Genomic DNA, 24,384 nt, shown 5'->3' with positions numbered 1-24,384 from the left:
TTACACATGCCTAGAAATAATGAACATACATGTAGCACAAATAGGTGTAACCATATGCAGAATCAGAAACATCCACTCAAAAGGTAAATAAGATAATTCTAGCAGTGGGAAGAATATGTTCCTACAAAATAAAAGGGTTTGTGGCGAAAGATAGTCCGCCTAATTTGAACCCTGGTGTGGGCTCTATAAATGTGTCGGGGGGGGAGGTAAACTAGCACAGTATATCCAATGCAGCTGAACAGAAAAGGTGGATAGGCAAACCATAATATAGGAGTTATTAGTAAACGTTAATTAATCTACCTACAGTATCATTACCTTAGTTGACCTTCGTGTACATCATAACCTAGAAAATTACGGGTAACGTTTCCGTGGGCATCTTACTGAGTCTAGGACCCATCTACCATGCTATGGAGTCTTGTCGTATAACCTCATTATGCTAAATGGCTTAAACTTAAATCTATCTTGCGGGTATGAGGTATCTCATATGTATTACAACTCCTAACTACAAAACTAGGGTCTCCATGTTAGTGTAACCAGCTCCCTTACATAGCCCTTCTCCCTGCTATATGTAAGAGTTTATATAAGTTGATCTTTGGTTGGCTTGCTTGTGGGCTATACTTCCTTTATGCGGGATCCCTCCAGACCCTGGCCACTGGTCCAGAAGGGGGAACGCAACTTATGCAAGAAATGCCTCAAGTGATAGTGACAGGGAAATGATACGTAAAGCTGCAATGGTAAAATATACCTGTCCCTTTTGAGGGCCCCCACAAACCCCCAAACTGGGCATACACGTATACATGATGTATCAGTATCACCGAAGGCCAAATCTACTTTTTTATTATTTTTATATTATTAAAGTACATTTGTTCTTTGTTGAAAAGGTGTTGATTATTTTGGATATTAAGGTAACTAGTTCTTTAAGACTAGCTGACACTATTTCTGCCTATTTATTTCTTCTGTGTTTTCAGAGGTTTTCTTTCCATTTCCCCATTCTAGGGAATGGAATAGGCTGAGAATTTTCTTTTATTCCTTCTTCAAAGGTTTTAAACTATATTCTTTGCCAGCAGTTAAATTCAATTTGGAGGGTTCTCCAATTTATTGGGGCTCTCTCTACTTCTACTAATTATGCTATTGTTTCTATAGCAAAATAGTATTTATTTTCCTTTAGATAGTTGTATCTTATTCATGGAAAATTATTTAGTTTCAGGTACTTTTCTTGGTCCTGTGATTTATTTGGATATTGCAATTGCTTCATTTTTTCTGTTTACTTTAAGATCAAGTATCAGATTATGATTTATTTTAGCGTTGTTAAGGGACAACATTTACTAGACTAGGTGCTGTTGCATTTGTCTTGTTGTTTTGCATTTATTGATTATGCAAGTCCACTGTATTGACTGGTCCTTTAAACTGGACTATCATGCTAATAATTTAATTTGTGTCTTCATTTTATTGAATATTTTCACAAATGAGGGTTAATCTATGTCTTTAGCTATTTAAGCTAAAAGAATTTTGTGATTTTTAAAAAAAAATTAAAAAAAAAAATAATCCATATTTCTTTTGTTCTAAGATAATCAATGATTTGTTTTATAATTGGATTCAATTCTTAACTGTTACTCTGGGCTTCAAGATTGAGTTCTAAGACTAAAACTTTAAGCTTATACTAGTTTGGTTGTTCTTATTAAGGAACAAATTCCTGAGTTCTTTCCCAAGTATAACTGGGGTTCGAAATCAGCTCCCTAATATTGCGATGTACGTGCCGTATTCCAGCTTGGCTGGTAAGGGGCAGGTTAAGACTTCTTTGAAATTTATTTGGTTCTATTTTGTCCAAATTTCTTTGATTTTATTCCAGTAAGGCTAACACTTTCTTTAAGTGTGCTTCTGTCCTATATATTTTGGGTACTGTTGAAGCATGGCTGGGCACCCATGGGGTTCAAGCGCTGCTCAGACCTGGAATCTTCTGGGGTATTTCTTCCAGTTCCTTTTTTAGGAACCGGGTTTGGAGTTTTATTCAAACTATTTTGCCTTTTTATGGTCATTGATAGCATTATTTGTTTTCATTAGATACAATAAATGCATATTTTCATTTTTCTGTTTTCATTCAGATTATTTTCTGAGGATGCGGAATCTCATATGATTCACTTGCTCTTCAGGACATAGTTAGAGGATCTTTTTTTCGAAAGCTCTTGATTCCTCACACAAGGGTCACCTTTTTTAGGTTTCCAGATAGTTTGTGTCACTGTCTTTGTCTCTATCAGACAAGGGATAATTCTATTGGGTTCCGTCTGTCGGTACCTTTAGTCTCTATTATTTCCTTCAGTTGCTATTTATGCATAGAAGTTTTAGGTCTTATGGCCACAGTATCGGATTCAATTCCCTTTGCTCATTTTCACTAGAAAGAACCTTTTTTATGAGTGTTGTTTCTTCTAGAACATGGTTGGAGGATTAATTTACCAAAAAGTTCGTTGATTCCTCAGACAAGGGTAATCTTTTTAGGTTTCCTGATAGATTCAGTGTCCTTGACTCTGTCTCTGACGGACAAGAGACGTCTGAAATTGGTTTCAGCTTGTCGAAACCTTCAGTCTCAATCTTTCCCTTCAGTAGACTTATGCATGGAAATTCTAGGTCTTATGACTGCTGCATTGGACGCGGTCCCCTTTGCTCGTTTTCACATGCGACCTCTTCAGCTCTGTATGCTGAACCAGTGGTGCAGGGATTATACAAAGATATCTCAATTAATATCTTTAAAACCGATTGTACGACACTCTCTGACGTGGTGGACAGACCACCATTGTTTAGTTCAGGGGGCTTCTTTTGTTCTTCCAACCTGGACTGTGTTTTCAACAGATGCAAGTCTGACAGGTTGGGGAGCTGTTTGGGGGTCTAAGGGGTTTGGGAATCTCAGGAGGTGAGATTACCAATCAATATTTTGGAACTCTGTGCAATTTTCAGAGCTCTTCAGTCATGGCCTTTTCTAAAGAGAGAGTCGTTCATTTGTTTTCAGACGGACAATGTCACAACTGTGGCATATGTCAATCATCAAGGAGGGACTCACAATCCTCTGGCTATGAAAGAAGTATCTCGAATTCTGGTATGGGCGGAATCCAGCTCCTGTCTAATTTCTGCGGTTCATATCCCAGGTATAGACAATTGGGAAGCGGATTATCTCAGTCGCCAATCGTTACATCCGGGCGAATGGTCTCTTCACCCAGAGGTATTTCTTCAGATTGTTCAAATGTGGGGACTTCCAGAAATATATCTGATGGCTTCTCATCTAAACAAGAAGCTTCCCAGGTATCTGTCCAGATCCAGGGATCCTCAGGCGGAGGCAGTGGATACATTGTCAATTCCTTGGAAGTATCATCCTGCCTATATCTTTCCGCCTCTAGTTCTTCTTCCAAGATTCTAAGGAGTGCTTGTTTGTTCTGCTGGTGGCTCCAGCATGGTCTCACAGGTTTTGGTACGCGGATCTTGTCCGGATGGCCTCTTGCCAACCGTGGACTCTTCCGTTAAGACCAGACCTTCTATCACAAGGTCCTTTTTTCCATCAGGATCTCAATCCTTAAATTTGAAGGTATGGAGATTGAACGCTTCATTCTCAGTCATAGAGGTTCTCTGACTCTTTGATTAATACTATGTTACAGGCTCGTAAATCTGTATCTAGGAAGATATATTATCGAGTCTGGAAGATTTACATTTCTTGGTGTTTTTCTCATCTTTTTTCTTGGCATTCTTTTAGAATTCCTAGAATTTTACAGTTTCTTCAGGATGGTTTGGATAAAGGTTTGTCTGCAAGTTCCTTGAAAGGACAAATCTCTGCTCTGTTTTTTCACAGAAAGATTGCTAATCTTCCTGATATTAATTGTTTTGTACAAGCTTTGGTTCGTATAAAACCTGTTATTAAGTCAATTTTCTCCTCCTTGGAGTTTGAATTTGGTTCTGGGGGCTCTTCAAGCTCCTCCGTTTGAACCTATGCATTCGCTGGACATTAAATTACTTTCTTGGAAAGTTTTGTTTCTTTTGGCCATCTCTTCTGCTAGAAGAGTTTCTGATTTATCTGCTCTTTCTTGTGAGTCTCCTTTTCTGATTTTTCATCAGGATAAGACGATGTTGCGAACTTCTTTTAAATTTTTTCCTAAGGTTGTGAATTCTAACAACATTAGTAGAGAAATTGTGGTTCCTTCATTGTGTCCTAATTAGGGTTGCCACCTGCCCCGGTTTCACCGGGACAGTCCCGGTCTGAGGCTCTGTGTCCCGTGTCCCGGAACTAGCCTCAAATGCCCCGGGCTAAGCGCTCCCCTGGCGCAGCAGTGAGCAGACTTACAAAACAGCTGACCAGAGGAGCGCTTAGCCCGGGGGTTACAGGAGCGAGCTGATCAGAGTCAGCAGCATGTGATAGGATTCCTGTTAGCAGCATGAGCACTGTCTATTTGTAAACTTTATTTCAGTCTGCTACTACAAAACGGGTAGGGAGAGACTCAGGAGGAAGTCTGCACTGAGAGAGTGAGGAGATTGGTGTGGGATAATACAGCAGACAGTCATGTTTACGTTCCCCAGGCTATAGATTTACAGCTATCGTTTGATCTTCAGGGCTGAGGTAGTTTATTTTATTTAGTTTGTGCTGTGTTCTCTGCATTGTCTTGCTGTCTGATTCTCCAGCTGTTTTAGTGGTGTAAATTTAGTTCTCACATAATGTAATCTATTTTATTCCAGGTTAAAATAACAAAAAAAACGCTATGATTTGTTAGTAAACTCCCCATTAACCTCTTTGTTGACAGAGCTCTGGAAAACAGATAAAAACCCCTCCTTTAGGTTACATATTCTTATGTTAGAAAGCAGCATGTGGGATCACACAATAGTTTTTACAACTAAAATGCCTTACTATTACGTTATTTGTATGAGTAGAGACAGTGATGACTGGGTGTACAGTGGGAGGGGGGAAGAGGGAGTCATCACATCCGGCTGCAGCTGAGAGCGGCAGAGAGAGAGGCAGGTGTTGGTGCGGTGGCCGCGGCGGGCTGTCTCTCTGCCTGACGAAACATGGCATTGTTACCTTCATGGTACCACCTCCCGTCGACTGTGCAGCAGCCTTCCTAAGCCAACAAGTGCAGAGCAGCCACAGACTCAGAGAAACTGTGAGTAATACTTGGCTGTGTCTGCTATTTTTTCAAATTGGTATGGTAATTTTTTTTTTTTGTGGGGGCTTAATTATGTGTAAATATAATATATATATATATATATATATATATATATATATAATATAATATATAAAATATAATATATATATATATATATATTATATTTTATATATTATATTATATATATATATATATATAGATATATAATATATATATATAGATATATATATATATATATATATATATATATTTCATAATGAATTTGAGGCCACGGGAAGCCACGCCCCAAGCCACACCCTAAGCCACACCCTCTCCACGCCCACTTACAAAGTGTCCAGGAATTTTCTGGGCAAAAGGTGGCAACCCTAGTCCTAATCCTAAGAATTCTAAGGAAAGATCGTTGCATTCTTTGGATGTAGTTAGAGCTTTAAAATATTATGTTGAAGCTACTAAAAATTTCCGAACGACTTCTAGTCTATTTGTTATCTTTTCCGGTTCTAGGAAAGGTCAGAAGGCCTCTGCCATTTCTTTGGCGTTTTGGTTAAAGTCTTTGATTCATCCTGCTTATGTCGAGTCGGGTAAAACTCCGCCTCTAAGGATTACAGCTCATTCTACTAGGTCAGTTTCTACTTCCTGGGCGTTTAGGAATGAAGCTTCGGTTGATCAGATTTGCAAAGCAGCAACTTGGTCTTCTTTGCATACTTTTACTAAATTCTACCATTTTTATGTGTTTTCTTCTTCTGAAGAAGTTTTTGGTAGAAAAGTACTTCAGGCAGCTGTTTCAGTTTGATTCTTCTGCTTATAATTTCAGTTTTTTTCATTATAAGATTTAAACTATTTTTTTGGGTGTGGATTATTTTCAGCGGAATTGGCTGTCTTTATTTTATCCTTCCCTCTCTAGTGACTCTTGCGTGGAAGATCCACATCTTGGGTATTCATTATCCCATACGTCACTAGCTCATGGACTCTTGCTAATTACATGAAAGAAAAACATAATTTATGTAAGAATTTACCTGATAAATTCATTTCTTTCATATTAGCAAGAGTCCATGAGCTAGTGACGTATGGGATATACATTCCTACCAGGAGGGGCAAAGTTTCCCAAACCTCAAAATGCCTACAAATACACCCCTCACCACACCCACAAATCAGTTTAACGAATAGCCAAGAAGTGGGGTGATAAGAAAAAAGTGCGAAAGCATAAAAAACAAGGAATTGGAATAATTGTGCTTTATACAAAAAAATCATAACGACCACAAAAAGGGTGGGCCTCATGGACTCTTGCTAATATGAAAGAAAGGAATTTATCAGGTAAGTTCTTACATAAATTATGTTTTCTTTCATGTAATTAGCAAGAGTCCATGAGCTAGTGACGTATGGGATAATGACTACCCAAGATGTGGATCTTTCCACGCAAGAGTCACTAGAGAGGGAGGGATAAAATAAAGACAGCCAATTCCGCTGAAAAATAATCCACACCCAAAATAAAGTTTAAATTGATAATGAAAAAAAACTGAAAATATAAGCAGAAGATTCAAACTGAAACAGCTGCCTGAAGTACTTTTCTACCAAAAACAGCTTCAGAAGAAGAAAACACATCAAAATGGTAGAATTTAGTAAAAGTATGCAAAGAAGACCAAGTTGCTGCTTTGCAAATCTGATCAACCGAAGCTTCATTCCTAAATGCCCAGGAAGTAGAAACTGACCTAGTAGAATGAGCTGTAATCCTTTGAGGCGGAGTTTTACCCGACTCGACATAAGCATGATGAATTAAAGATTTCAACCAAGATGCCAAAGAAATGGCAGAGGCCTTCTGACCTTTCCTAGAACCGGAAAAGATAACAAATAGACTAGAAGTCTTTCGGAAATGCTTAGTAGCTTCAACATAATATTTAAAAGCTCTAACTACATCCAAAGAATGCAATGATTTCTCCTTAGAATTCTTAGGATTAGGACATAAAGAAGGAACCACAATTTCTCTACTAATGTTGTTGGAATTCACAACCTTAAGTAAAAATTCAAAAGAAGTTCGCAACACCGCCTTATCCTGATGAAAAATCAGAAAAGGAGACTCACAAGAAAGAGCAGATAATTCAGAAACTCTTCTGGCAGAAGAGATGGCCAAAAGGAACAAAACTTTCCAAGAAAGTAATTTAATGTCCAACGAATGCATAGGTTCAAAGGGAGGAGCTTGAAGAGCCCCCAGAACCAAATTCAAACTCCAAGGAGGAGAAATTGACTTAATGACAGGTTTTATACGAACCAAAGCTTGTACAAAACAATGAATATCAGGAAGATTAGCAATTTTTCTGTGAAAAAGAACAGAAAGAGCAGAGATTTGTCCTTTCAAGGAACTTGCAGACAAACCTTTCTCCAAACCATCCTGAAGAAACTGTAAAATTCTCGGAATTCTAAAAGAAAGCCAGGAAAAATGATGAGAAAGACACCAAGAAATATAAGTCTTCCAGACTCTATAATATATCTCCCTAGATACAGATTTACGAGCCTGTAACATAGTATTAATCACAGAGTCAGAGAAACCTCTTTGACTAAGAATCAAGCGTTCAATCTCCATACCTTTAAATTTAAGGATTTGAGATCCTGATGGAAAAAAGGTCCTTGCGACAGAAGGTCTGGTCTTAACGGAATAGTCCACGGTTGGCCAGAGGCCATCCGGACAAGATCCGCATACCAAAACCTGTAAGGCCATGTTGGAGCTACCAGCAGAACAAACGAGCATTCCTTCAGAATCTTGGAGATCACTCTTGGAAGAAGAACTAGAGGTTGAAAGAAATAAGCAGGATGATACTTCCAAGGAAGTGACAATACATCCACTGCTTCCGCTTGAGGATCCCTGTATCTGGACAGATACCTGGGAAGTTTCTTGTTTAGATGAGAAGCCATCAGATCTATTTCTGGAAGTCCCCACATTTGGACAATCTGAAGAAAAACCTCTGGGTGAAGAGACCATTCGCCCGGATGCAACGTTTGGCGACTGAGATAATCCGCTTCCCAATTGTCTATACCTGGGATATGAACCGCAGAAACTAGACAGGAGCTGGATTCCGCCCAAACCAGAATTCAAGATACTTCTTTCATAGCCAGAGGGCTGTGAGTCCCTCCTTGATGATTGATGTATGCCACAGTTGTGACATTGTCTGTCTGAAAACAAATGAACGATTCTCTCTTTAGAAGAGGCCAAGACTGAAAAGCTCTGAAAATTGCACGGAGTTCCAAAATATTGATCGGTAATCTCACCTCCTGAGATTCCCAAACCCCTTGTGCCGTCAGAGACCCCCACACAGCTCCCCAACCTGTAAGACTTGCATCTGTTGAGATTACAGTCCAGGTCGGAAGAACAAAAGAAGCCCCCTGAACTAAACGATGGTGATCTGTCCACCACGTCAGAGAGTTTCGTACAATCGGTTTTAAAGATATTAATTGAGATATCTTTGTGTAATCCCTGCACCACTGGTTCAGCATACAGAGCTGAAGAGGTCGCATGTGAAAACGAGCAAAGGGGATCGCGTCCGATGCAGCAGTCATAAGACCTAGAATTTCCATGCATAAGGCTACCGAAGGGAATGATTGTGACTGAAGGTTTCGACAAGCTGATATCAATTTTAGACGTCTCTTGTCTGTTAAAGATAGAGTCATGGACACTGAATCTATCTGAAAACCTAAAAAGGTTACCTGTGTCTGAGGAATCAATGAACTTTTTGGTAAATTGATCCTCCAACCATGATGTTGAAGAACAACACAAGTCGATTCGTATGAGATTCTGCTAAATGTGAAGACTGAGCAAGTACCAAGATATCGTCCAAATAAGGAAATACCACAATACCCTGTTCTCTGATTACAGACAGAAGGGCACCGAGAACCTTCGTAAAAATTCTTGGAGCTGTAGCTAGGCCACAAACTGGTAATGCTTGTCTAGGAAAGAGAATCTCAGAAACTGATAGTGATCTGGATGAATCGGAATATGCAGATATGCAACCTGTAAATCTATTGTAGACATATAATGCCCTTGCTGAACAAAAGGCAGGATAGTCCTTACAGTTACCATTTTGAATGTTGGTATCCTTACATAACGATTCAATATTTTTAGATCCAGAACTGGTCTGAAGGAATTTTCCTTCTTTGGTACAATGAAGAGATTTGAATAAAACCCCAGTCCCTGTTCCAGAACTGGAACTGGCATAATTACTCCAGTCAACTCTAGATCTGAAACACATTTCAGAAAAGCTTGAGCCTTCGCTGGGTTTACTGGGACACGGGAAAGAAAAAATCTCTTTGCAGGAGGCCTTATCTTGAAGCCAATTCTGTACCCTTCTGAAACAATGTTCTGAATCCAAAGATTGTGAACGGAATTGATCCAAATTTCTTTGAAAAAACGTAATCTGCTCCCTACCAGCAGAGCTGGAATGAGGGCCGCATCTTCATGTGGACTTAGGAGCTGGCTTTGATTTTCTAAAAAGCTTGGATTTATTCCAGACTGGAGATGGTTTCCAAACTGATACCGCTCCTGAGGATGAAGGATCAGGTTTTTGTTCCTTGTTGTGACGAAAGGAACGAAAACGATTATTACCCTGGAAAGAAAGGGAAAGCAAAGTTGACTTAGAAGACATATCAGCATTCCAAGTTTTAAGCCATAAAGCTCTTCTAGCTAAAATAGCTAGAGACATATACCTGACATCAACTCTAATGATATCAAAGATGGCATCACAAATAAAATTATTAGCATGTTAAAGAAGAAGAATAATGCTATGAGAATTATGATCTGTTACTTGTTGCGCTAAAGCTTCTAACCAAAAAGATGAAGCTGCAGCAACATCCGCTAAAGATATAGCAGATCTAAGAAGATTACCTGAACACAAGTAAGCATTTCTTAGAAAGGATTAAATTTTCCTATCTAAAGGATCCTTAAAGGAAGTACCATCTGCCGTAGGAATAGTAGTACGCTTAACAAGAGTAGAGACAGCCCCATCAACCTTAGGGATTTTTGTCCCAAAACTCTAATCTGTCAGATGGCACAGGATATAATTGCTTAAAACGTTTAGAAGGAGTAAATGAATTACCCAAATTATTCCATTCCCTGGAAATTACTTCAAAAATAGCACTAGGGACAGGAAAAACTTCTGGAATAACTACAGGAGATTTAAAAACCTTATCTAAACGTTTAGATTTAGTATCAAGAAGACCAGAATACTCAATTTCTAATGCAATTAGGACTTCTTTAAGTAAAGAACGAATAAATTCCATTTTAAATAAATATGAAGATTTATCAGCATCAACCTCTGAGACAGAATCCTCTGAACCAGAAGAACCATTATCAGAATCAGAATGATGATGTTCATTTAAAAATTCATCTGAAAAATGAGAAGTTTTAAAAGACTTTTTACGTTTACTAGAAGGAGGAATAACAGACATAGCCTTCTTAATGGATTTAGAAACAAAATCTCTTATGTTATCAGGAACACTCTGAGTATTAGATGTTGACAGAACAGCAACAGGTAATGTAACAGTACTAAAGGAAATATTATCTGCATTAACAAGTTTGTCATGACAAAACAGTACAAACAACAGCTGGAGGAACAGATACCATAAGTTTACAGCAGATACACTTAGCTTTGGTAGCTCCAGCCCCAGGCAGCGATTTTCCAGAAGTATCTTCTGACTCAGTTTCAACGTGGGACATCTTGCAATATGTAATAGAAAAAACAACATATAAAGCAAAATTGATCAAATTCCTTAAATGACAGTTTCAGGAATGGGAAAAAATGCCAGTGAACAAGCTTCTAGCAACCAGAAGCAATAAAAAATGAGACTTAAATAATGTGGAGACAATAGTGACGCCCATATTTTTTTAGCGCCAAAAATGACGCCCACATTATTTGGCGCCTAAATGCTTTTGGCGCCAAAAATGACGCCACATCCGGAACGCCGACACTTTTGGCGCAAAAGAACGGCAAAAATGACGCAACTTCCGGCGACACGTATGACGCCGGAAACAGAAAAAAAAAATTGCGCCAAAAAAGTCCGCGCCAAGAATGACGCAATAAAATGAAGCATTTCAGCCCCCGCGAGCCTAACAGCCCACAGGGAAAAAGTCAAATTTTTAAGGTAAGAAAAAAATTGATTTATTCATATGCATTATCCCAAATATGAAACCGACTGTCTGAAATAAGGAATGTTGAACATCCTGAGTCAAGGCAAATAAATGTTTGAATACATATATTTAGAACTTTATAAAAAAGTGCCCAACCATAGCTTAGAGTGTCACAGAAAATAAGACTTACTTACCCCAGGACACTCATCTACATGTTGTAGAAAGCCAAACCAGTACTGAAACGAAAATCAGCAGAGGTAATGGTATATAAATAAGAGTATATCGTCAATCTGAAAAGGGAGGTAAGAGATGAATCTCTACGACCGATAACAGAGAACCTATGAAATAGACCCCGTAGAAGGAGATCATTGAATTCAAATAGGCAATACTCTCCTCACATCCCTCTGACATTCACTGCACGCTGAGAGGAAAACCGGGCTCCAACCTGCTGCGGAGCGCATATCAACGTAGAATCTAGCACAAACTTACTTCACCACCTCCATAGGAGGCAAAGTTTGTAAAACTGATTTGTGGGTGTGGTGAGGGGTGTATTTGTAGGCATTTTGAGGTTTGGGAAACTTTGCCCCTCCTGGTAGGAATGTATATCCCATACGTCACTAGCTCATGGACTCTTGCTAATTACATGAAAGAAACATAATTTATGTAAGAACTTACCTGATAAATTCATTTCTTTCATATTAGCAAGAGTCCATGAGGCCCACCCTTTTTTGTGGTGGTTATGATTTTTTTGTATAAAGCACAATTATTCCAATTCCTTATTTTTTATGCTTTCACACTTTTGTGTTATCACCCCACTTCTTGGCTATGCATTAAACTGATTTGTGGGTGTGGTGAGGGGTGTATTTATAGGCATTTTGAGGTTTGGGAAACTTTGCCCCTCCTGGTAGGAATGTATATCCCATACGTCACTAGCTCATGGACTCTTGCTAATATGAAAGAAATGAATTTATCAGGTAAGTTCTGACATAAATTATGTTATATATACATATACACACATACATATACACACACATATATACACACACACACACATATATATACATACACACACACATATACACACACACACACATATATACATACACACACATATATACATACACACACATATATACATACACACACACATACACACACACACACATACACACACACACACACACATATATACACACACACACACACACACATATATACATACACACACACACACATATATATACATACACACACACACACATATATATACATACAAACACACACACACACATATATACATACACATATATATATATATATATATATATATACATACATACACACACACACACACACATATACATATATATATATATAAACACATATGTAAACACACATGCACATTTAATAAAGACACATATCGCTATCAGAACATCATCCTGTTATTTTAGTATGCAATAATAAAAATGTTACTATATTTTAGGCTCCATAAGTGGAATATCTATTTAGATAGTACCCGGAGATATAAAAAGAGAATGAGAGAGTGATTTATATTATTATTGGAGCCCATCTGAAGCGTGACCTTACCGTTCCCACGCCACACTTCTGCAAGATGACACGCCCCCTCTCCCGGCTCCTTACAAAACTCCACTACATCACGGCATGTTGTTTCAGGTGTGATTGGGACCTCTGTCAATATTTGTTCATTGTTGCTTAGAAACACTGTTAAAATCATCTGCAGAGAGGAAATGGGGAGACAGTTAGTTTAGCTGAATATTCAGTATCAACAAAAGTCTACTCCAGAATTGTTATTGTTTAAAAAGATAGATAATCCCTTTATTACCCATTCCCCAGCTTTGCATAACTAACACAGTTATATTAATGTACTTTTTACCTCTGTGATTACCGTGTATTTAAGCCTCTGCAGACGCACCCTTTTTTCAGTTCTTTTGACAGACTTGCATTTTAGCCCATCAGTGCCCTATCATAAATAACTCCATGGGCGTGGACACAATGTTATCTATATGGCACACATGAACTAACGCCCTATAGCTTTGAAAAACTGTCAAATGCGTTGAAATAAGAGGCGGCCTTCAAGGGCTTGGAAATTGGCATATGAGCCTACCTAGGTTTAGCTTTCATCTAAAAATTCCAAGAGAACAAAGCAAATTTGATGATAAAAGTGAAAGTTGTTAAAAATTGCATGCCCTATCTGAATCATGAAAATTTTAATTTTGACTAGACTGTCCCTTTAATAAAGAATCAACGACATAAACCATAAATTATAAGAATTATAATAAGAAGTTATCCGCAATCTTCTATAATATACACCATGGCTGTTTTAAATTTATTTTCCAAGGAAAATTTTGGATGGTAACAATGCCACTACCAACGACAGTAAAGTCCAGGTGTATTAAATTCTTGAATGCAAGACCAATAAGCTGATCTATACATATATTTATCCCCTTTCTACTAAGAAAAAAACAGAATTTATGCTTACCTGATAAATTTCTCTCTCTTGTGATGTATCAAGTCCACGGATTCATCCATACTTGTGGGATATTCTCCTTCCTAACAAGAAGTGGCAAAGAGAGCACCCACAGCAGAGCTGTCTATATAGCTCCTCCCTTAGCTTCACCCCCCCAGTCATTCGACCGAAGGCTAGGAAGAAAAAGGAGAAACTATTGGGTGCAGAGGTGACTGAAGTTTTTAAAATAAAAATATACTACCTGTCTTAAACAGACAGGGCGGGCCGTGGACTTGTTACATCACAAGAGAAAGAAATTTATCAGGTAAGCATAAATTCTGTTTTCTCTTGTAAAATGTATCGAGTCCACGGATTCATCCATACTTGTGGGATACCAATACCAAAGCTTTAGGACACGGATGAAGGGAGGGACAAGACAGGAACCTTAAACGGAAGGCACCACTGCTTGTAGAACCTTTCTCCCAAAAATAGCCTCCGAAGAAGCAAAAGTATCGAACTTGTAAAATTTGGAAAAAGTATGAAGCGAAGACTAAGTCGCCGCCTTACAAATCTGTTCAAAAGACGCCTCATTTTTAAAAGCCCATGTGGAAGCCACTGCTCTAGTAGAATGAGCAGTAATTCTTTCAGGAGGCTGCTGGCCAGCAGTCTCATAAGCCAAACGGATGATGCTTTTCAGCCAAAAAGAAAGAGAAGTAGCCATAGCCTTTTGACCTCTCCGCTTACCAGAGTAAACAACAAACAATGAAGATGTTTGACAGAAATCTTTAGTTGCTTGTAAGTAGAACTTTAAAGCACGAACCACATCAAGATTGTGCAACAGACGTTCCTTCTTTGATGAAGGATTAGGACACAGTGAAGGAACAACAATTTCCTGATTGATATTCCTATTAGAAACAACCTTAGGAAGGAATCCAGGTACGCAAAACCACCTTATCTGCATGGAAAACAAGGTAAGGTGAGTCACACTGTAAAGCAGTTAACTCAGAAACTCTTCGAGCCGAAGAGATAGCTACTAAAAACAAAACTTTCCAAGATAGAAGCTTAATATCTATGGAATGCATAGGTTCAAACGGAACCCCTTGAAGAACTTTAAGAACTAAGTTTAGGCTCCATGGCGGAGCAACAGGTTTAAATACAGGCTTGATCCTGACTAAGGCCTGACTAAATGCTTGAACGTTGGGTACATCTGCCAGACGTTTGTGTAAAAGAATAGACAAAGCAGATATCTGTCCTTTTAAGGAACTAGCTGATAATCCCTTCTCCAATCCTTCTTGGAGAAAAGACAATATTCTAAGAATCCTAATCTTACTCCATGAGTAACCCTTGGATTCACACCAATAAAGATATTTGCGCCAAATCTTATGATAGATTTTCCTGGTGACAGGCTTTCTAGCTTGAATCAGGGTATCAATGACCGACTCAGAGAAACCACACTCAGGCGTTCAATCTCCAAGCAGTCAAGACGCAGAGAAATTAGATCTGGATGCTTGAATGGACCTTGGATTAGAAGGTCCTGCCTCATTGGCAGAGTCCACGGTGGAACAGATGACATGTCCACCAGGTCTGCATACCAAGTCCTGCATGGCCACGCGGGTGCTATCAAAATCGCTGAAGCTCTCTCCTGCCTGATTCTGGCCACCAGACGTGGGAGGAGAGGAAACGGTGGAAATACATAGGCCAGATTGAAGGACCAGGGCACTGCTAGAGCATCTATTAGTACCGCCTGGGGATCCCGGGTCCTGGACCCGTAACAAGGAAGTTAGGCGTTCTGACGGGACGCCATCAGATTCAATTCTGGTGTGCCCCATAGCTGAGTCAGCTGGGCAAATACCTCCGGATGGAGTTCCCACTCCCCCGGATGAAAAGTCTGACGACTTAAGAAATCCGCCTCCCAGTTCTCTACCCCTGGGATATGGATTGCTGAGAGATGGCAAGAGTGATCCTCCGCCCATCGTATTATTTTGGTTACCTCCATCATCACTAGAGAAATCTGAGTTCCTCCTTGATGATTGATATAAGCTACAGTCGTGATGTTGTCCGACTGAAATCTGATGAATTTGGCCGCAGCAAGCTGAGGCCACGCCTGAAGCGCATTGAATGTCGCTCTCAGTTCTAGAATGTTTATCGGGAGGAGAGTTTCCTCCCGAGACCAGAAGCCCTGTGCTTTCAGGGAGTTCCAGACTACACCCCAGCCTAGCAGGCTGGCATCTGTCGTTACTATGAGCCACTCTGGCCTGCGGAAACACATTCCCTGAGACAGGTGGTCCTGAGACAACCACCAGAGAAGAGAATCTCTGGTCTCCTGGTCCAGATGCAGTTGAGGAGATAAATCTGCATAATCCCCATTCCACTGTTTGAGCATGCATTGTTGCAGTGGTCTGAGGTGTAGTCGGGCAAAAGGAACTATGTCCATTGCCGCTACCATGAGTCCGATTACTTCCATACACTGAGCCACTGATGGCCGAAGAATGGAATGAAGAGCTCGGCAAGTGGTTAAGAGCTTTGATTTTCTGACCTCCGCCAGAAATATTTTTATTGCTACCGAGTCTATCAGAGTCCCTAGGAAGGAAACTCTTGTGAGAGGTGAGAGAGAACTCTTTTCTATGTTCACCTTCCACCCGTGAGATCTCAGAAAAGCCAACACGATGTCCGTGTGAGACTTGGCTAGCTGGAAAGTCGACGCCTGAATTAAGATGTCGTCTAGATAAGGCGCCACTGCTATGCCCCGCGGTCTTAGAACCGCCAAAAGGGACCCTAGCACCTTTGTGGAAATTCTGGGAGCCGTAGCCAACCCGAACGGAAGGGCCACGAACTGGTAATGCCTGTCCAGAAAGGCGAATCTGAGGAATTGATGATGATCTCTGAATAGGGATGTGTAGATACGCATACTTTAAGTCCAGGGTAGTCATATATTGACCCTCCTGGATCAATGGTAGAATAGTCCGAATAGCCTCCATCTTGAATGATGGTACTCTGAGGAATTTGTTTAGAGTTTTGAGATCCAAGATTCATCTGAAAGTTCCTTCTTTTTTGGGAACCACAAACAGGTTTGAGTAAAACCCTAGCCCTTGTTCCGCTTTCGGAACTGGGCGGATCACTCCTATGGTATGTAGGTCTTCTACACAGCGTAAGAACGCCTCTCTCTTTGTCTGGTTTGCAGACAACTGAGAAATGTGAAATCTCCCCCTTGGGGGGGGGGGGGGAGTCTGAAGTCCAGAAGATATCCCTGGGACACAATTTCTAAAATCCAGGAATCGTGAACATCTCTTGCCCAAGCCTGAGCGAAGAGAGAGAGTCTGCCCCCTACTAGATCCGGTCCCGGATCGGGGGCTACCCCTTCATGCCGTCTTAGAGGCAGCTGCAGGCTTCTTGGCCTGTTTACCCTTGTTCCAAGCCTGGTTAGGTCTCCAGACTGACTTAGATTGGGCAAAATTCCCCTCTTGTTTTGCAGCAGGGGAAGCTGAAGCGGGACCACCCTTGAAGTTCCGAAAGGAACGAAAATTATTTTGTTTGGTCCTCATTTTATTTGTTTTATCCTGAGGGAGGGCATGGCCTTTCCCTCCAGTGATGTCTGAAATAATCTCTTTCAGTTCAGGCCCGAATAGGGTCTTTCCTTTGAAAGGGATGTTCAAAAGTTTAGATTTTGATGATACATCAGCAGACCAGGACTTAAGCCATAACGCCCTGCGTGCTAAAATGGCAAAACCTGAATTCTTTGCTGCTAACTTAGCCAGTTGGAAAGCGGCATCTGTAATGAAAGAATTAGCCAACTTAAGGGCCTTAATTCTATCCATAATATCCTCTAATGGAGTCTCCATCTGAAGAGCCTCTTCTAGAGCCTCGAACCAGAAAGCAGCTGCAGTAGTTACAGGAACAATACACGCAATAGGTTGGAGAAGAAAACCCTGATGAACAAAAATTTTCTTCAGGAGACCCTCTAATTTTTTATCCATAGGATCTTTGAAAGCACAACTGTCTTCAATAGGTATAGTTGTACGCTTAGTCAGAGTAGAAATAGCTCCCTCCACCTTAGGAACCGTCTACCAAGAGTCCTGCATAATGTCATGTTTTGGAAAACACTTTAATCAAAGCAAAAAATACTTAGAAAAAAACGGTACTGTGCCTTTAAGAGAAAAAAAGATGCACAAACTCTGCAAAACAGTGTAAAAAAGCAGTAAACTTTACGAAATGTTTACAGTAGCATCATAAAGCTTTAGTAAGACAAAACGTCAAAAAACGGTAAAAATACGTTCAGCACCTTGCCACAGCCCTGCTGTGGCTCCTACCTGTCCTTTAGGAAAGATTTGTGGGGGGAAAAACTTCTTTAAGCCCTCAAAAAACAGTAGGACCCTCTGAAGAAGCAGCTGGATGTCTGAGTAAAAGAAACTGCGCAACTGAGATGCGAAAATAGGCCCCTCCCACCTCACTCGATGTTATGGGGCCTAAAAGAAACACACCAGAGTGTTTCCCAAACTAGCCATGTGGGTTGATAACCCTTAAATAAGCCACAATGACCCCTTAAAGTCCCTCAAAAAACGTTATGTTAGCAATAAAAAAAACGTTTTTTCCTAACAGTGTCACAAGTAACCAATGAGCCCTTTATGCAAGCTGGGACTAAGTATCTGAATACAGCTTACCCTTCCCTCATGGGGATATTGCCAGCCTTTTTCTAGAATTATCACAGTCTGTCTAGAAAAAAATAGACTGAACATACCTCAATGCAGCTTAGCATGCAAACCGTTCCCCCAACTGAAGTTTTCCTGTACTCTTCAGCCCTTGTGAGAACAGCAGTGGATCTTAGTTACAAAGTCTCTTACCAGAATAGACAACAAACAAGGATGATGTTTGTCTGAAATCTTTAGTTGCTTGTAAATAGAATTTTAAAGCACGAACCACATCAAGATTGTGTAACAGTCGTTCCTTCTTAGAAGCTGGATTAGGGCACAGAGAAGGAACAATGATTTCCTGGTTAATATTCTTATTAGAAACTACTTTTGGAAGAAAACCAGGTTTGGTACGCAAAACAACCTTATCTGCATGGAACACCAGATAGGGTGAATTACACTGCAAAGCAGACAATTCAGAAACTCTTTCTAGCAGAAGAAATAGCTACCAAAAACAAAACTTTCCAAGATGGTAGCTTAATATCTATGGAATGTAGAGGTTCACACCAGCAAAGATATTTCCACCATATCTTATGGTAAATCTTCCTGGTGACAGGCTTTCTAGCCTGGATCAGAGTATCTATAACTGATTCCGAAAACCCACGCTTCGCTAGAATCAAGCGTTCAATCTCCAAGCAGTCAGTTGCAGAGAAACTAGGTTTGGATGTTCGAATGGACCTTGAATTAGAAGGTCCTGCCTCAAAGGTAGCTTCCATGGTGGAACCGATGACATATTCACCAGGTCTGCATACCAAGTCTATCAGAATTACCAAAGCCTTCTCCTGTTTGATCCTGGCTACTAGCCTGGGGAGAAGAGGAAACGGTGGAAAGACATAAGCTAGATTGAACGACCAAGGCGCCACTAAGGTATCTACTAATGTCGCCTTGGGATCCCTGGACCTGGACCCGTAACGTGGAACTTTGGAGTTCTGACATGACGCCATCAGATCCAGATCTGGAATGCCCCATAGTTGAGTTAACTGGGCAAAAACCTCTGGGTGAAGTTCCCACTCCCCCGGATGGAAAGTCTGATGACTCAGATAATCCGCTTCCCAGTTGTCCACTCCTGGGATGTGAATTGCTGATAGATGGCAGGAGTGATCCTCCGCCCATTTGATGATCTTGGATACCTCCCTCATCGCCAGGGAACTCTTTGTTCCCCCCTGATGATTGATGTACGCTACAGTCGTCATGTTGTCCGACTGAAATCTGATGAATTTGACCTCCGCTGGTTGAGGCCATGCCTGGAGCGCATTGAATATCGCTCTCAATTCCAAAATGTTTATCGGGAGAAGAGATTCTTCCAGAGATCATAGACCCTGAGCTTTCAGGGACTCCCAGACCGCACCCCAGCCTAAGAGGCTGGCGTCGGTCGTGACAATGATCCACTCCTGTCTGCGGAAACTCATTCCCTGAGACAGGTGATCCTGAGACAGCCACCAGAGGAGTGAGTCTCTGGTTTTCTGGTCCATTTGTATCTGGGGAGACAAATCTGCATAATCCCCATTCCACTGTTTGAGCATGCACAGTTGCAATGGTCTTAAATGAATTCGAGCAAAGGGAACCACGTCCATTGCCGCAACCATTAGTCCTATTGCCTCCATGCACTGAGCTATGGAGGGTTGTGGAATGGATTGAAGAACTCGACAGGTGTTCAAAAGTTTTAACTTCCTGACCTCCGTCAGAAAGATTTTAATTTCTACCGAGTCTATTATTGTTCCCAGGAAGGGAACCCTTGTGAACGGGGACAGAGAACTCTTTTCTATGTTCACCTTCCACCCGTGAGACCTTAGAAAGGCTAGAACAATGTCCGTATGAGCCTTTGTCTTGTGAAAGGACGACGCTTGTATTAAAATGTCGTCTAGATAAGGTGCTACTGCAATGCCCCTTGGCCTTAGCACCACTAGAAGGGACCCTAGCACCTTTGTGAAAATTCTGGGAGCAGTAGCCAATCCGAAGGGAAGAGCCACGAACTGGTAATGCTTGTCCAGAAAGGCGAACCTTAGGAACTGATGGTGATCTTTGTGGATAGGAATATGCAGGTACGCATCCTTTAAGTCCACGGTAGTCATATATTGACTCTCCTGGATTATTGGTAAAATTGTCCGAATGGTTTCCATTTTGAATGATGGAACTCTGAGGAATTTGTTTAGGATTTTTAAATCCAGAATTGGCCTGAAAGATCCTTCCTTTTTGGGAACTACAAACAGGTTTGAGTAAAAACCCAGCCCTTGTTCTGGTGTTGGAACTGGGTGTATCACTCCCATTTTTAAAAGGTCTTCTACGCAATGTAAGAATGCCTGTCTCTTTATCTGGTCTAAAGATAAGCGAGACATGTGGAACCTTCCCTTTGGAGGAAAGTCCTTGAATTCTAGAAGGTACCCCTGAGAGACAATTTCTAGTGCCCAGGGGTCCGGAACATCTCTTGCCCAAGCCTGAGCAAAGAGAGAAAGTCTGCCCCCTACTAGATCCGGTCCAGGATCGGGGGCTAACCTTTCATGCCGTCTTGGTAGCAGCAGCAGGCTTCTTGGCCTGTTTACCTTTGTTCCAGCCTTGCAATGGTTTCCATGCTGGTTTGGGCTGGGATGCGTTACCCTCTTGCTTAGTGGCTGTAGAGGTAGAAGCAGGTCCGTTCGTGAAATTGAGAAAGGAACGAAAATTAGACTTATTTTTAGCTTTGAAAGGTCTATCTTGTGGGAGGGCATGGCCCTTTCCCCCAGTGATATCCGAAATAATTTCTTTCAACTCTGGCCCGAATAGGGTCTTACCCTTGAAAGGAATATTAAGCAATTTTGTTTTGGACGACACATCCGCCGACCAAGATTTTAGCCAAAGCGCTCTGCGCGCCACGATTGCAAAACTTGAATTTTTCGCTGCTAATTTAGCTAACTGAAAAGCGGCATCTGTAATGAAGGCATTAGCCAACTTCAGAGCGTGATTTCTGTCCATGACTTCATCATAAGAAGTCTCCTTCTGGAGCGAGTTTTCTAATTCCTCAAACCAAAAGGACGCTGCCGTGGTTACAGGAATAATGCAAGAAATTGGTTGAAGAAGAAAACCTTGTTGAACAAAAATTTTCTTAAAGGGACATTATACACTCATTTTTTCTTTGCATAAATGTTTTGTAGATGATCTATTTATATAGCCCATAAAGTTTGTTTTTTTTAAATTAATGTATAGTTTTGCTTATTTTTAAATAACATTGCTCTGATTTTCAGACTCCTAACCACCTAACCAGGCCCCAAAGTTTTATGTGAATACGCTCAGCTACCTACTCCAGCTTGCTCCTGTTTGTGTAAAGGGTCTTTTCATATGCAAAAGAAGGGGGAGGGGGGAGTGTCTTATTTGCCACTTGCAGTGGGCTTTCCAGCTACTTTTTCAACAGAGCCAAACTGACAGCTTCTAAGTAAGTTTTAAACAATTTTATACTGAATTTTTATATTAGTATCTGTGAATGTTATTCTTTATAGTAGTGTCTATTATATGCAGTTATATGAAAATGAGTGTATACTGTCCCTTTAAGCAAACCTTCTATTGGTATAGTTGTGCGTTTAGCTAGTGTTGAAACTGCCCCCTCTACCTTAGGGACCGTCTGCCACACGTCCTTTCTGGGGTCAACAATGGGGAACATTTTCTTAAATATAGGGGGGGGAACAAAAGGTACACCTGGTCTCTCCCACTCCCTAGTCACTATATCCGCCACCCTCTTGGGTATCGGAAATGCATCAGTGTACTGGGACCTCTAAAAATTTGTCCATTTTACACAATTTTTCTGGGACCACCAAAGGTTCACAATCATCAAGTGTAGCTAGGACCTCCTTAAGTAGGGTGCGGAGGTGTTCTAGCTTTTTTTTTAAATTTAAATGCTATGGTATCAGGCTCTGCCTGCTGAGAAACTTTTCCTGCTTCAGAAATTTCTCCCTCAGACAGGGCCTCCCTCACCGCCAAGTCAGATTGATGTGAGGGCACTACAGATAAATTATCCTCTGCTTCAGCTTGCTCATTTTCTGTGTTTAAAACTGAGCAATCACGCTTCCTAGGAAAACAAAAAGTAATATACAAAAGTGAAGGCGCCTAGATATGGTGCACACAAATAAAGTTTACACAAAAAAAGCACATGTAGAAATTTTTATATATCTCAGTGTCCTTGGTGCCCTCTTCAACAAAGGACAAGGAATTGAGATGTGCGTGATATAAATTCACAACTATATTTTTAGTGTGATAGAAAACTGGTACTGGATATATATATATGGAAACAATAAATATAAAAAACAATATAATATATGTGAACACAAATTGTCATAAAATACAGTGCCAAAAAGTGATATATATTGTGTCCTTCTAATAGAGAGAAATGATATCAATCTACCTCCAACAACAAACACAATGTTGCTAAGACCAAGTGACTATCAATGCGAGTGATATTAAAAACACAACATAGTAACAAGCGATATTAAAGACACATATAGGTGAAGGTATTGCATAGCAATACAGGATACATACAATAAGGTACCCAGGTACTATAGAGTATACGTATAGTCCTTATACAGAGTTCATGTAATGGAGATTCTTTCCTCCGGATGTCCACTAAATAGCGGGTATGCGGCAGCAAACACTCCTTCCAAGGCTGATGGCACCAGCGACGATCTGCAGATAGAAGGGAGAGAAAAAAGGAGGCGCCACAATAGTGTGAGATCGTAGGTATATGGGACCCCCACAAAACGATACAGGATCACTTACTAGATGATGAGCACTTGAGAAGTGCCACAGGTGCAGGCTGAACTATTAAAAGCTGTCCAGCGAGCTTATCCTCACGATCCGATGGCCAAAGGGTAAAATTCAAATATCCCCACATGTACTGGGGTCGGAAATGAGCCAAGTATTGGTATGGATTCCCACTCAGGGCAAAAATACAGCTAGTATAGAGCTGAAAGCTGGTTAAAAGTCAGAACAGCTAATAAAAGCAAAGGTAAAAACAAGCGTGATGACAGATAGGTTAAAATATAACATAAGTTTATTAAAACCTAATACACTACGCGCTTCCCGGTCACAACAACCGTTTCATCAGGTGTATAAAACTAACAGTCATCACACTATTTAAAACAAATCTCGGCGTTCACAAATTTTCAATGCGCATGCCCATTAAAAGCTGTTAACCAATGAGATGTAAATCTGAGCCGGCAAACATTTTGATAGGACAAAACAATAGGCGTGTAATACCCGCCCCTACTACGAGTGTTACCTGTCACTCAAATGGCGTCACTGAGAAGCACGGCTACGATCTATAACTAAAATACGTCATCATTGCTAAAATACATAATAAAAAGGCACTGCTCGGTAATAAACTAGGTGTTTACTACAAGGATAAAGTCCCCGTAAACTACTCCAAAGGGGGCGTAAATGATTCCTTACTGGAATGGTTCTATTATGTGATAAATAATACTATCACAAAATGTGTCCATAATGAATTCCTAAAAGCATAAAACTGCCTATATATATAGTACAATTGGGTCCATAAGGTAAAATCCTAGCTCTATATCTAATGGTAAATATAAAGTATATTGATGCCAAGAGATACAAGGTAACACCCCATAGTAATATGTATTACAATGTAAGATAAGTATCGCTCAATGGATACACATTAATACATAAAAAATGTATATAAAAAACAGAATTTATGTTTACCTGATAAATTACTTTCTCCAACGGTGTGTCCGGTCCACGGCGTCATCCTTACTTGTGGGATATTCTCTTCCCCAACAGGAAATGGCAAAGAGCCCAGCAAAGCTGGTCACATGATCCCTCCTAGGCTCCGCCTACCCCAGTCATTCGACCGACGTTAAGGAGGAATATTTGCATAGGAGAAACCATATGGTACCGTGGTGACTGTAGTTAAAGAAAATAAATTATCAGACCTGATTAAAAAAACCAGGGCGGGCCGTGGACCCGACACACCGTTGGAGAAAGTAATTTATCAGGTAAACATAA

At 40.4% G+C, this 24,384-nt stretch overlaps 1 protein-coding gene across 6 annotated transcripts in view; it reads right to left on the bottom strand.

The window, feature by feature from the left end:
- PPP1R13B (protein phosphatase 1 regulatory subunit 13B) overlaps positions 1–24,384 on the bottom strand; it is a 271,782-nt gene that overhangs the window by 179,231 nt on the left and 68,167 nt on the right. For all 6 annotated transcript variants that reach the window (XM_053697391.1, XM_053697394.1, XM_053697390.1 and 3 more), the window contains exon 2: positions 12,832–12,979. In XM_053697391.1, coding sequence (XP_053553366.1) covers positions 12,832–12,979 — 148 coding nt within the window. The remainder of the gene's footprint in view (positions 1–12,831; positions 12,980–24,384) is intronic.

Source organism: Bombina bombina, chromosome 1 (genome assembly GCF_027579735.1).
Source record: "Bombina bombina isolate aBomBom1 chromosome 1, aBomBom1.pri, whole genome shotgun sequence".
NCBI lineage: Eukaryota > Metazoa > Chordata > Amphibia > Anura > Bombinatoridae > Bombina > Bombina bombina.
The sequence above is the reverse complement of the archived record's forward strand: the minus strand, read 5'-3'. Positions and strand labels throughout refer to the sequence as shown.